Source organism: Suncus etruscus, chromosome 5, assembly GCF_024139225.1.
Source record: "Suncus etruscus isolate mSunEtr1 chromosome 5, mSunEtr1.pri.cur, whole genome shotgun sequence".
In the NCBI taxonomy this organism is placed as follows: Eukaryota; Metazoa; Chordata; class Mammalia; order Eulipotyphla; family Soricidae; genus Suncus; species Suncus etruscus.
Genome location: NC_064852.1, coordinates 46,320,181 through 46,334,521, shown reverse-complemented (window position 1 = coordinate 46,334,521; position 14,341 = coordinate 46,320,181). Strand labels below are relative to the sequence as shown.

Sequence of the window (14,341 nt, the reverse complement as noted above, 5' to 3'; positions counted from 1 at the left end):
CCACCTATAAAATCACTGAGGGGCTGTGTTCCCTGGAACATGCTGTGTAAATTGCTTCCCCAATTCAATCATGAACAAATTCCTGTCACAGCGGCAGAAATCCAAAGGGTAAAAGAAAGAACATAGACAGTGCTGGATGATTCCATCCTAAAAGATGTCTTCACTACTTAACAGTATCTCATGCAAAGCAAGCAGAGAGCTGAGTTTTACCTTCATCACTGAATACAAATGTGTTTCTACTTATCATAGGCATGTCATTAAAATTAGGTGAAGAGCATCTTTTACTCATAAATTAAAAGATGAAAGCTGAGACTAATGTTTTAGGGGCAGTTAATTCCCTTGCGATGCAATCAACAGCAACTTACCTTGATGTGAAACTCCAGGTTTTCATCCATGGAATAGATATGGTCGAAGATGTCATGTGCGATTCTTGGTATAATGCCCATGAGTTGAGGGTCATGAAGCTTTCCCTGGTGAATAAATACAGACACAGACAGGTAAAAAAGATGCTAGAGAAAAAAGGGGCTAAACACAGTTTTGTTTGTTTGTTTGGATTGATTGATTATTAATGTAAGGGCTAGATCCAGTGGTGCTCAGAGCTTATTCCTGATTCTGTGCCCAGGGTTCACAGTCCTGACCAGTCTCGGGAAAATATATGTGGTTTCAGAAATGGAACCCAGATTAGACATCTGCAAGACAAGCAACTTAACCATTTTGTATTATCTCTCCAGGCCCAAGCCTACTTTCTCAAACAGGGTTTGTGCCACAGGGAGCAGCTATGTGGGGTCAATCTTCTCCCCTGGATCCCATCAGACATGACAACAGAGATTCAAGAGATAATTCCACATGCTGTTCTACCTTGCCAGCAGGGGTGAAGCTGCTTCTGTCAGGTCCAGATGTTCCAGGTTATCATTCCATCCTGCTACCACTCAGGTTAACAAATTAGCCTGAGTAGGAATGCAGGCAAAGAAAGACTGAGAATACCTGGACAATTCTAACATGCAAATAAAGTGTTTATTTTTTTAATTTTTTAAATTTTTTACCAATGAACTCAAACCCATAAATCTAATTAATCTGCTCTGATGAAATCAACTTAAAAGCCAATTGCCAAAGAGTCATTCATAAATGGCATTGCTGTAAATAGGCATAAACCCAGGAATCAAGAAAATACATCCCATAGTCATGAACCTAGAAATCAAGAATAGACATCCCATAGTCAATGCCTTGTAAGCAACAACCCTTAGTTTCACCACTAATCTCAAAAGATATGCAAGCTAATCTGCTAAAGTTCATGGGTACAATGATCTTCAAGCTGAAAACTAAGGTGCCTTCAGGTGGGGGTACACCGAGTCCCCATTTTGCAAAATCCATGGTAGTTGCACCCATTGTTCCAACTAATTTTTAGCTATTTCTAGTTCTTAAATCCACTAGGAAAATACCCTCTTACTATTGCTGCCCCCCTTTTACTTAAGGGGTGAAGGAATAAAATAAATTCTTGTATTTAGATAATTACTAAATACATTTCATCTCCAGCCACCTCTGAAAATTTTCAAATGTATTTGCCATAGGATCTGAAAGTAATTCCTAAAAGGAAAGTTACAGAAGTATTTAAAGCTAAGAGACGTCTTCTTGGACCTTTATGCACCTTAGTCCTCCCTTGCAGTGACATTTAATGAACACTTTCATTTCGTGGCATGTGAACAAACCATCTACGTGATCCTCAGCAACTATGTCCCCAGAAAATCTCCAGACCTTTAGGAAGTTCAAAGCTGTAGGAACAAAAGGAATTAAAAGAAAACACAAAACCCAGCCAGCTTTTCATTTTCCAGGGACATCTAACTACCTTTACAATTTGATGCCATGTTCTTGTTCCTAATCTGTCCAATGCCTAAAAGATCTGCTTTAGGTTCCTAACAAATCCTCTTCCATCAGGTGCTCACCACACAGTGCCTTACAGAGACTAGCTTTTGCCCCAACACCTGAGCTCCACAAAGTGAGAGGAACAACAATCCCATATCTAAATGCAACCATGAATTCTCCTTCACACCTGTTTCTGACCTTCTGTGCTATTGAAAGCGAGAAAAGTTAAATTCCGATGCACCCAACTTCCGTCAAAGCTCTTTGACCAGAAAAAATGTTTAGTGTCTTCTCAAATGTCCACGTCTTCTAAGAATGCCAAATCATTTGAAATGTTAATAAGACATTTTAATTGGGTTGTATATTCCTTATTGCCAGGATTGACTGATACCTATTGATCCCAATACATACATACACAGAGCTTATGAAACAGTTCAGTATCGATTGTATAGAATCATGTATGCTTAGTGAGTATAAATCAGCATTGCATTCTTTAGCTCATAGCAAGCCCTCATTAAGCTGTTGCTGGGCTTCCTGAGGAATCTGGAAACATGTTTAATGAAAATAACACTGACTGACCAAGACTGAATGCTAAATGTTGGTAATTAGTCTCATGGGCCCACATAAGCATGTTAAAAGAAATCACAACTTCCTACAAACTCTGGGCTGTGGAAACTTCTGACAGAAATGATACTACAGTGAAACAGATCTCTGTCTTGTCCAATACTGGGCCACCACCAGGCCAATCCTACACTGAAAATGTTTGCCACCCATTCTCCCTCAGGAGTCTTTAATAATTTACTACAATCCCTTACTTTCTCCACAGTTGTCCATGGCCAAAGAGTGATTGATAATCCTAAAACCATTTATAATTGGCTCGTCTTATTCTTCAGATGCTTTCCCTTTCAATAAGTTTATCTCACCAGGGATTTTGGCTTCCACAAGTATTGACATGCCTTTGTTCGCCTGTCAGCAATCAAGGCAGACGAGAACATGTGGCTAGACACTCCCTGTTTGTGCACAGTAAACTCAACCTGCCAAAACAATCTGTACGTGTGAGAGTGTGGTGTTTGTAACATGTGTGGTATATGTACTATCTATAATATGCAGTACATGTAATATATGTGGTATTTGTCATGTGTAATGCATAAGAAATGTGTAGTATTGTGTTGACAATTGCAATATCTGTGGGGTGTGGGGTGTGGAAGGTGTGTGTTACATATAATGTACATAATGTGTGTTATATATAGCGGGTATCATGCACTGTGTGTGGTTTATGTAGTATGTGGGATATATGTAATGTGTGCTATGTAAAGTGGATTGCTACATGTGGTAAAAGGACATGGATATCCATATGGAGCTTTGATAATATGGATACATGTACATGTGTACATAAGCATTTTTACTACTTCTATAATTACTGTCTTGCATATGCATATATGAACACAATAAGCAGTCACCTCAGGCAAGTAAAGGTTGTTAAGATAGTAAAAATTATTGGGAAATATTTTGGAGATCCAAAATATACCCTTCACTAGAGTATATAGGATGGTTCCCTCAAGGGACACACCATCTTGTCTTGTCCTCAGGAGGCTGAGGAAGATTAAGAATGGGCTAAATGGAATAGGGGAGATGGCAAGCTGTGAATAACCCAATACAGGGAATGGTGCAGAGAAAGATCACCAATTTAGAGGAAGAGACAGGCTTGCTTAATTGGATGACCCAGATGGACTAGATAACCTAAGTCATGTACTCTTCATCGTCATATTTCTGTCTTTGCATATGGTATAATTCTCTTCATCAATCATTCCCACTTTTGAGTGTAGCCTTCTAGGAGAAAGAAAAAACTAAAACCGGGGTCGGGAAGGTGGCGCTAAAGGTAAGGTGTCTGCCTTGCAAGCGCTAGCGTAGGACGGACCGCGATTCGATCCCCCGGTGTCCCATATGGTCCCCCCAAGCCAGGGGCGATTTCTGAGCGCATAGCCAGGAGTAATCCCTGAGCGTCAAACGGGTGTGGCCCAAAAACAAAACAAAACAAAAAAAAAAAAGAGAAAACTAAAACCACCACTGGCTACTGCACAACACTCCCTTTGTTCTAGCTACAGCTGCTTCCTCCATTTCCCAAGCAGGACAGTTTCCTGAAACACTTAAGCTAGGAAAGCAGGCAGCTGCCAGCTCATCAGGAACATCAATCAATGTAGTCAGACAAGCTTGGTAAAAATCCCTTGCTGGTCTGGCTCAGCCTCCAGGTGTCCCTGTAGACCAGGTTAAACAGGAGCATCTCCATTCATCTCTATCAGCGTGCTGAGAAGAGCCCTTCTTGGCATCACACTGAGCAAAGAGTTGGTGGTCCTTCTAGCCTCCATCCCCCTCTCTTACTTGGGGGTGAGTCCCAGGCCAGAGCATTACCACGTCCTACCCACCTTAGTACCAACACCATAAAGTATTTTCTATTTTTGCTGAAAAGCCACTGTAAATGCTCCATCTTCAGAAGCTAATCTTTTCCATTTTATGTAGGCTTATCTGCTTGTTCCTCTCAAAAGTAGGTAATGGAATCACCACTGGATGTCAGACCCAAAATGGGTGAGATTAAAATAAGTAACAGCTTTAAAATGTGACAGTTTAGCCATTCAGAAAGCTAACATTCCCTTCCAGAAGCTTTGAAAAATCACAATATGTAACTCCGAATACATAAAATCCTTTCAAATGCTGTAAGCTCTGCAGGGTTTAAAAAAATTAATTGCATTCCAGGGTCCTGGATTTCTTGGTTTCCTATGGTCTCTAGGACTCTGACTTGAGGATCCTCCTTTCTACTGTTTTCCTCTAAAATGCCCTCAACATTTCCTTCGATCTACATCCCCTATAGAGAGAAAGATTAAAGTGTACAGCCCCCAAGAAAAGGAATTACTGACCCCAACACACACATGTAGGTGCACACAAATGTGCATATGCATTCACACACACACACACACACACACACACAAACACACACACACACACACACACACCTTTCTTTCTCCTGTAAGAATGAGCAGGTAATCTCTAAAAGTCACAATAAGGAAAAGGTTGAGGATAATCAACTTTTATAAACTGGCCAGGGGGCTAGGAGGGAGTACAGAGGTTCAGCATAACCTTGCACATGGGAGGCCTAAAATAAATATAAATATAAACATAAACTACAATAAAGTCAAATCTTACGAGGTGACAGTATTTGAGCAATCAGGAGCTCCTGCTTCAGCCTCATGAGTCTGCTGGCCACCAGCAACCACTACAGTCACAGTGAAGGGAGAGAGAGGCTTGATAACAAACAAATAAACAAAAAAAACATATTAAGGCTTTTGATAAGGAGCCTCTTAAGTGATGCTTTAGGAACTGTGGATTATTCCCAGTGATTCTCAGTCAAATGGGCTAGTAATTGTGTGCTCAGACCAAGGATATGGTGCAGATGAAACTCTGTAGTATTAGGGGGCACCTGTGCTAAACTAGAATTAATAAAGCTACACCCAACAATTCTCAGGAGGCAATTTGTTTGCCTGGGATAGAGCCTGGGCAGTGTTAATGGGAGGTCTATGACCCTGACCCCTATGCTATCTCTCTGTATTCTGATTCTCCAATTGTAATTCAAAACAACTGGCATCTCTCTAGGTCATCTCCTAATACTCACCTCTCTCTCTCTCTCTCTTTCTCTCTCTCTCTCTCCCCTCTCCTCTCCTCACCTCTCTCTCTCTCTTTCTCTCTCTCTCTCCCCTCTCCTCTCCTCTCCTATCCCTCTCTCTCTCCTCTCTCTCTTCTCTCTCTCTCTCTCTCTCTCTCTCTCTCTCTCTCTCTCTCTCTCTCTCTCTCTCTCTCGGAAACAGGTCTCTCAGGATAGTTTACCGTGCAAGTTTCTGACATTTAACAAAAGCCTTCTTTTTAAAAAAATTAATTAGGGGCCGGAGAGATAGCACAGTGGCGTTTGCCTTGCAAGCAGTTGATCCAGGACCTAAGGTGGTTGGTTCAAATCTCAGTGTCCCATATGGTCCCCCGTGCCTCAGGAGCTATTTCTGAGCAGATAGTCATGAGCACCCTGAGCACTGCTGGGTGTGGCCCAAAAACAAAACAAAACAAAAAAAAATTAATCCCAAAACTAAATAAGGTACATGCAATAGCTAAAATTGTGTGTGAGGGAGGAGAAAGTGGATTTTTCATTTTACTGTTTAGTATATTATTTAATTAAAAACCTAGAGCTTTCTTGATACACATCTTTCATGAGATTTCCTGCCCTCTCTCAGCATGATGGCCTGTAAATAGCTTGTGCCCATGAGTGGGATTCAGGAAACAGGTAACTACAAGTTTTCTACTGTCCTGGGCCCAGAAGCCATTAAAAGTGAAAGCAAGAGTAGGAGGCAAGCAGTTCAAGATTGTAAGATACAAGATGAGCAGAGGAGGAAGAATGGAGGCAGGGAAGTGGACAATGAGCATCTGGTATCAGAAAGTTAAACTTGATCAATCCAGAAAAGGTAGCCATAAGCCTCATGATGCCTTTCATCTATGTGGACTTGAACCTTTTGACCTCCAGCCAAAGAGGTGAGACTGAAGCAATATGAAGGACCAGAGATCTCTGAGAGCCAGGCTGGCACTGTGGACCTTGAAGAGTCCATCAGCATATCCCTGAGGTCTTTAGCCCATGCCACTGAAACTTTTTCATTGAAAATGATTCATCGGCAAAGCCAAGAGTGCCTCAGCAGCTCAGAAGCAGCTGGCAGCAATGGTATACCAATTCTAGAAAGAGGAGGCTTCTTCTTCCCCCAATGCTGGTCAGCCCAGCCCTCAAACTTCCTTAATGCCCTAAAACCTCCACCTATACCAGTCCAATTAGACTGCTCTGAAGACCTTGGTCAAAGGACAGAGTCAAAACACTGGGAAAAAAGGAACTACTCACTCTGCCTGAGCCAGTTGGTATTAAACTGTTCAGCATATTCAGAAGCGTAAGTCTCTGGGGTTGATGCTATTATAAATGTCCAAAGAAAATCTCTTGCATCCTTTGGGGCCAGAGAGATGTTAAAAAAGGTAAAGCATTTGGCTTGCATGAGCTTCCACAACTCTACTTCTAATCCCCAGCACTGCATGTGGTCTCCAGAGCATAACCATAGGTCAGTTTTGAACACTATTGAGTGCACCAAACACTCCCCTCCGAAGCCTATGTTTATTTACATGGCCTAGTGTACATGGCCTAGAGGAAGCCAGGGAGACTGGACATCCTTAGTTCCCTCCTTGGGCTCCACAAATTATATACTTTATGAGTCATTCCTAAGAGCCAGCTACTGCATTCTCTCCCACTTACTAGAAATGTGGATTTTAAAGGTAAGCAAGGGGTCGGAGTGGTGGCGCTAGCAGTAAGGCATCTGCCTTGCAAGCGCTAACCTAGGACGGACTGCAGTTCCATCCCCTAGTGTCCCACATAGTCCCAAAGCCAAAAAAAGATAAGCAAGACAATGATGGTGTTTGCTCAGTAAGGCTTTGTCATGAAATCTTATTCATTGTAGCTGAAGCTTCAAATATTTCCACTCAAGTTGGAAAATGAAAATTGTGTAAAACATCCCATTTTAAACACTTCAATTAAAAAACAAAAGTTCCAGAAAATCAGAGTACAGGGCAATCAAGAATATGTGCCAACAGCCTATGGATCATAGTCCCACATATTTTAGGTTCTTTCGCATTGTAGGGTCATGCCCAGAAGTGTTCAAGGGCAACTCTCTGAGCTACTCAGTGTTCAGTCACTGCTAGCAATACTTGAGGGACCACACAATGCCAGCCATCAAAGCTGGGCCTTCTGCATACAAAGTATATACACCTGCTTGCTGAGCTCTCTAGCTCCTAAGGTAGAATCTTTTTTCTTTTTTGTGGTTTTTGGGTCACACCCGGCAGTGCTCAGGGGTTATTCCTGGCTCCAGGCTCAGAAATTGCTCCTGGCAGGCACCAGAGACCATATGGGGCGAACTGATGACCTCCTGCATAAAAGGCAAACGCCTTACCTCCAGGCTATCTCTCCGGCCCCTAAGGTAGCATCTTTAAGGCTTTGAACTTACTCTAAGAAAGCTCACCCTCCCCAAGGCCCTCTTTTAAAGAAAGTGACTTCACTGCATACTCTAAACTGGGACAGTAACCTATAAGGAAACACAGACTAATTGTTGATGATTATCTGTCGGGATCTCACCTGGAGGTGTTCAGGGCTTACTCCTGGCTCTTTGCTCAGAGGTTACTTCTGGTGGGGCTTGGGAATCATATATGTGATGCTGGAGATCTAACCAGGGGCAGCATGTAAAACAGAGTGCCTTAACTCCTTTATTGTGTTTCTAAGTGTGTTTTAAAGTCTTTTTCTCTTTCTTTCTTTCTTTCTTTCTTTCTTTCTTTCTTTCTTTCTTTCTTTCTTTCTTTCTTTCTTTCTTTCTTTCTTTCTTTCTTTCTTTCTTTCTCTCTCTCTCTCTTTCTTTCTTTGTTTTTTGTTTGTTTGTTTGTTTGTTTTGGGGTCACACCCAGCAGTGCTCAGGGGTTCCTCCTGGCTCTATGCTCAGAAATCGCTGCTGGCAGGTTTGGGGGACCATATGGGATGCTGGGATTTGAACCACCGTTCTTCCGCATGGAAGGCAAATGCCCTACCTCCATGCTATCTCTCTGGCCCCCAGGATGGTATTTTTAATACTGAACCCCTCAGACTTTATCATTCCCCACCATTTTAAGACTCTTCAAAGACATAATAAATTGATCCCACATCACCATCCCCCAACTTTTTCCATCACCTAGTGAAAGAGCCACTGGGCCTCTAGTTTTGCTGCAAGCCCCAATTCTGTCCATTTATATCAAAGACTGACCCCATGTTGCTCCTTACCTCCATTGTGTGTGTTTTTCCTGATGAGGTTTGTCCATATGCAAAAATTGTCCCATTGTAACCTTCAAGGACATCTGCAAGCAAAGAAAAAAGAAACCTCATCACTGGTGCTGGCTGCATTCATCTCATTTCACACAGTGATATATTTCAACTCCATCTGCATTTTTAACAGATTTGTGAGATAAAAGTGGAAATAAAGGCTCCTCTGATCCCAAAAATAAAAAGAAACTCAAAGTGCCTACAGAAAATATTAATGGAGGCCTCAAGTTAAGACAAATTTCAAATCAAATGATGAGATTTCTTCTTTATTTTCTTTTCCCTTTTCCATTGATTTTGCTGTTTTCCAGACACACACATGCTGTGGGTTGCATGCTTTGAGTAGAGTTAGATGCTCACACAGGTGCTAGTTTAATTGCTGGCCAGATTTACTGCAATGTTCAAACATGTAACCACTAGGGGGTGCACTCTGGCCTTGGTGTTCACTAAAGACAGCAACCGTAGAGGGGTGAGGGGCTGCCCCGAATAGCAGGGATGCAGGGACCCTGCTGGGTGGTACCTGTGGTTAGCATCAGGGTTCAAACTTCTGGCTTCACACTTGCAAGAGTTGGGACAGGTGAGCTATTCCGGGGTTCTTTTTGTCTTTTTTTTTTTTTTGTCCCCCAATTCACAATACAGACCAACCTGTGTTGAGGTGTAGACAGGGTGCATTTACTGTACCTCCTCTTTCTATACAGTCAGTATAAAGAACACAGCCTGTGGTAAGAATTGGGAGGCCTTATCTTTTCTTTTCTTTTTTTTTTATTAAATTTTTTTATCTTTTGCTTAAATGACGAAGAAACACACACTCTTTGTTGTCATACTCCTACTACTGCTGGCGGTGCTCACTGGGGTCACACAGTTTAGTGGTGGTGCATGAAGACATTTAGTGATGATGTTTCAGAGCCTGCACGATCTACCACAAGGATGCACTTGGGCATGTGATGCCAGGGACTAAACCTACTGCCTCAGCCATGCTTACAGGACAGAAAATTCTACCATGAAACCATCTCCAGGTCCCTTTGAGATTTGTTTCTCCTAGAAATCGATCTCTCAAGATCTGTGTTATTTATTTGTGTGAGGGGTCAAAGGTGGGGAATTTATCAGTGTTTTGAGGCACAGGGGTGAATGGTGGAACAGAGTATTTTTTTCCCTGAAAACCTAATCTGGGTTGTGGAAGCTCCTAGGCACCTTTCTCCTGAAGGCCACACAGAAGTCCCTGGTAAAGAAGCTGCAGTGGAAGAGACTATGGTCACAACTCAGCTTTGGACCCTGAGCCAACTGTCACATCCCAATCAAACCAGAAACTGAATTACAAATGAACCCCTGTGAATGAGTGTCTGGCTTTTAATGACAGTGTTATCCAAAGGGCTCAGACCCATCCACATTAGGAGTGAGCCCTGAGCACAGAGCACAGCTGGATGTGGCCCAAAACCACAGACACACACACAACAGGAATTTCTTTCCTGTTATTCTGGTTCCAATTCCACTGGCACTGGGGAAGCTGGCAGATGTGGCTGCTTTCTGAATGAAGATGATCTGTGGGGATTCTTTCAAAGCAACCGAAGTAATAGAAATATGTTTAAGGATCGCTTCTCTCCTGCTTCCTTCAGCCACAAACACATCACCTAACTAAAGTCAAAGAGATAGTACAATGGGCAGGGTTCTTGCTTTGTATGTAACCAGACCAGCTTCCATTCCACCCAGAATGATCTCTGAGCATAGAGCTAAGAGTAAGTCTTGGGCATCATGGGTGTGGCCCCTCCCCATTAAAAAGAACTCAAACAAAACAAACAATTACCAATGGGGGAGGATGCATAATAAACCTCTAAGAGATTATCTTGCGTATACTGGAAGAAAACCTCTGTTTCTGAAGGCATGGTGGGAGCAGAAACCAGAACTCATGCCCTGGTTGATCTTCTCAGAGCCAAAACCAAAAAGCCACACCAGAATTTTAGCTCCATCCTTTCTCCAGGCCCTATTTAGGGCTTATGGGTCTGTCACTCCCTGACAGTGACAAAGCAAAGCTGGGGATTTTGTGGGGTTTTCTGATTTTTAAATTTAGCATATACTTTACTGATTTGAAATTGCTGCTGAAGGTTAGAAAAGAAAGTGGGATTTTCCTTTAAGCTAAAAAGGAAAACATTAAATGGCAGGCCTTTTTTTTTTTTTTAATCCCAGCAGCCCTCCAGAGCATGCGTCAAACTCTAGTGAGAGCCAGAGAATGTTCACACGCTTCAGGCTTCTGGCGACAGTTGCCCTGGTAACGAGAAAAGCAAAAATTTAAAGAAGACACATTTGAGGGCTTGAGGTTCAAGCTTCAGTTTTCACAGAAATGTGAACTGGCTGGGAGGAAAGATTTCCCGAGCTCAAAATAGGCAGCTGGATGCAGTTGGTAACATATTGGGGGACCCATAGGAAAGAAACCCATCTCTTCCATCCTTTTTAAAAAATTCTTTATCTGTGGCACACACTCTTCCAGACAATTTGGCACACTGACATATTCATGGCACTGAAGTTTTGGTTCTAAGATAAAACATCTACCCCAAACTAAAATGGCTTTTGTTCCGTGTGTCCCTGGCCATGAGACAAAGCACATGTGGACAGGAAACACATGAATTAGAACATAGAACAGGGTTATGACCTATAACAGCAGGTAAGATGTTGTCTTTCATGCTGCCAATCCGGGTATGATACCCAGCATTGCACATGATCCCTCAAGCCTTGCTTGGAGTAATCTCTGAGCATAGAGTCCCAAGCAAGCACTTAACACTGCCAGGTGTAGCCCGAAAGCCAAAAATAACATAAAAGAATGCCAAGAATGGAGGTCAAGCTACCTCATCTCTCGGCCACTGGCCACTTCTTTGTACCCGCATCTGAAGTCTCAGAGTAACTACCCTACTTATAAGAGAACCCATCCCATCATGCACCAGTGCATGGGCTGAACTACACAATCCTTTATTGTGTGTGTCATCATTATTTTAACAGTGAGCACACTACTTCATTTTTTTCTTAAGAAAAGAGAATACAGGGGCCGGAGAGATAGCACAGCGGCAGGGCATTTGCCTTGTAAGCAGTCGACCCAGGACCAATGATGGTTCGAATCCTGGCATCCCATATGGTCCCTATGCCTGCCTGGAGCGATTTCTGAGCACAGAGCCCTGAAACCCCAGAGCGCCGCCAGGTGTGGCCCAAAAAACGAAAGAGAGGGGGGAGGAGAAAGAGGGGGGGGGAGAAGGAGGAGGAGGAGGAGGAGAGAGAGAGAGAGAGAGAGAGGGAGAGGGAGGGAGGGAGGGAGGGAGGGAGGGGGAGAGAGGGAGAGGGAGAGGGAGAGAGAGGGAGAGGGAGAAAGGGAGGGAGAGAGAGGGAGAAAGGGAGGGAGAGAGAGGGAGAAAGGGAGGGAGAGAGAGGGAGAAAGGGAGGGAGAGAGAGGGAGAAAGGGAGGGAGGGAGAGAGGGAGAAAGGGAGGGAGGGAGGGAGAGAGGGAGAAAGGGAGGGAGGGAGAGAGGGAGAAAGGGAGGGAGGGAGAGAGGGAGAAAGGGAGGGAGGGAGAGAGGGAGAGGGAGAGAGAGGGAGGGAGGGAGAGGGGGAGAGAGGGGGGGGAGAGAGAGGGAGGGAGAGGGAGATAGAGAGAGAGGGAGAGAGGGAGGGAGAGGGGGAGAGAGAGAGAAAGAGAGAGAGGAGAGAGAAAGAGAATACATAACATTACAACCAACACACTTCCCTTGGCCTTTAAAGCATTTATAGTCATGTCTCAATTTTTAGCAAAGCACTCCTGTTCACAGCTGGACAGAACCAATGGCGCCCTCTATCGACTCAATTCTGAATGAGTAATAAAAATAAAAAATCCCTGGGAAGTCAGTGTTCTCTATTTTAAGTCTCGAGATGGGTGACAGGCTCTAGAATGCTTGGGATTACTGGTGCAATGGAAACAGCACTTTGAGGCTGGAAATGGCAGATGAGATGAGAAAATGGGCCCTCAGTTTCTTCCCAAGTACACAGTCACCCCTCCCCAACTCTTAACAGAAAACAGCTCACACAAAAAAAGATACTTTCATCATGTTGAATGGCAGTTCCTAGGCCCAGGGAAGCATTTGTTTCCATCTGTATCTTCACAGAACAACCATTTCTATACATCAGCCCTGGAGCAGGAACACCAACCAGCTCAGACAGACAAAACCTTTCTTTGTGACCAGCTCTGGTGTGATGTGCGTTCAGCTCACACCATAGAGCAGTGCACAAACACAACCCTCATCCACCCAGGCACCCTGGAGGTGGGAGAGAAGGGTGGAATATCTGGTGACACAGATTCATGCTCTGGGGATTGATTCCACCCCAAGCTCTCTATCCCATGTTTTGCTGATTCTGGTCTTACTGGAGCAGAAGAATGGGTTCATTATCAGGTTTGAGACTGGAGAGAACCTAATCAGAGCTTCTTATCTCTGCGCCTGAGGAGGCTGTTGCAGCCTCACACCAGGGTGCATTGTCAGCGGCACCTGTCTCTGGCGATAGTGGCTGACAGTCAGCTCTGCTTTAGCTTCCTAAGGTTCTTTACAAGCCCCCATCCAGAAAATGAGAGTTGGTCTGCAAAATTCTAAGAAACCATCAGAATGCTCAGCCCAGCCAGGATGGCTGGCAGCATCTGTGCCAGGTGAAGGAATTCATGATACTCCTTCCAAGGGGAACACACAGCCCTGAAAGAGCTCACCAGGATGGACCAGATGTTTGCACACAGAAGTCCAGATTGGTTCACTGGTTCCACATGGTCTCCCGAGCATACTCGGAATGACCCCACAGCACTGCCATGTGTGACCCCAAAACAAACTCTGTACCAAAGCCTGTTTGATTCCTGGCTGACAGTCCCCATTCTCCTCCCACTTGGTCTTCTCTTATCACCATTCTTTTCCTAATCTTCTGTAGTGTTTGGTTAACAGTCCATATAACCTAATAGAAAAGGAACAACTCAAAAAATAATAGCTTTTAATTGCTCATCTAGACCCTCATACAGATGATAATTGAAAAATGCAATCATAAAAAAAATGCGATCATACATGCAAAGTGTATACAAGGTGTTTGATAGGTAATAGCAGCTCAAAAATGTTTCTTTTTAGGAGTCATATATAGTCAAAATAATATATAGCAATAAAATAGTTTGAGTAAGATCTTAAGTTTAAAACTCCAGAGCTGGAGAGCTAGCACAGCAGTAGGGCGTTTGCCTTGCATGTGACCAACCCAGGACTGACAGTGGTTCAATTCCTGGCATCCCATGTGGTGCCCCAAGCCTGCCAGGAGCAATTTCTGAACACAGAATTAGGAGTAAGCCCTGAGCACCACCGAGTATGACTCAAAAATTAAAAAAAAATAATTAAAACTTCAATGGGTCCATATGGCTCATCAATGTCCATCAAACTCTAAACCAGTCTCCACTTTTGTAGGGGTAGGTTAGATGGAAGGGTCTCCCATATAGTAGATCAGGGAGTCACTCCTGGTGATATAGGTTATGGACCACTCCTGGGTTATGGATCTGTTGATCCAGGATTTTGGGCCAGCAATGTGGAGGCTGCCACCACAGTCAATAAT

At 43.5% G+C, this 14,341-nt stretch overlaps 1 protein-coding gene and 1 pseudogene across 1 annotated transcript in view; both read right to left on the bottom strand.

Annotated features, from left to right (window-relative positions):
- The window catches only part of KIF5C (kinesin family member 5C), a 210,015-nt gene that overhangs the window by 99,857 nt on the left and 95,817 nt on the right, over positions 1 to 14,341 (bottom strand). The window contains exons 3-4 of the mRNA XM_049772995.1: positions 8,726 to 8,799; positions 366 to 470 (exon numbers count right to left, since the gene is read on the bottom strand). Coding sequence (XP_049628952.1) covers positions 366 to 470; positions 8,726 to 8,799 — 179 coding nt within the window. The remainder of the gene's footprint in view (positions 1 to 365; positions 471 to 8,725; positions 8,800 to 14,341) is intronic.
- LOC126010177 (uncharacterized) lies at positions 9,376 to 9,500 on the bottom strand (annotated as a pseudogene).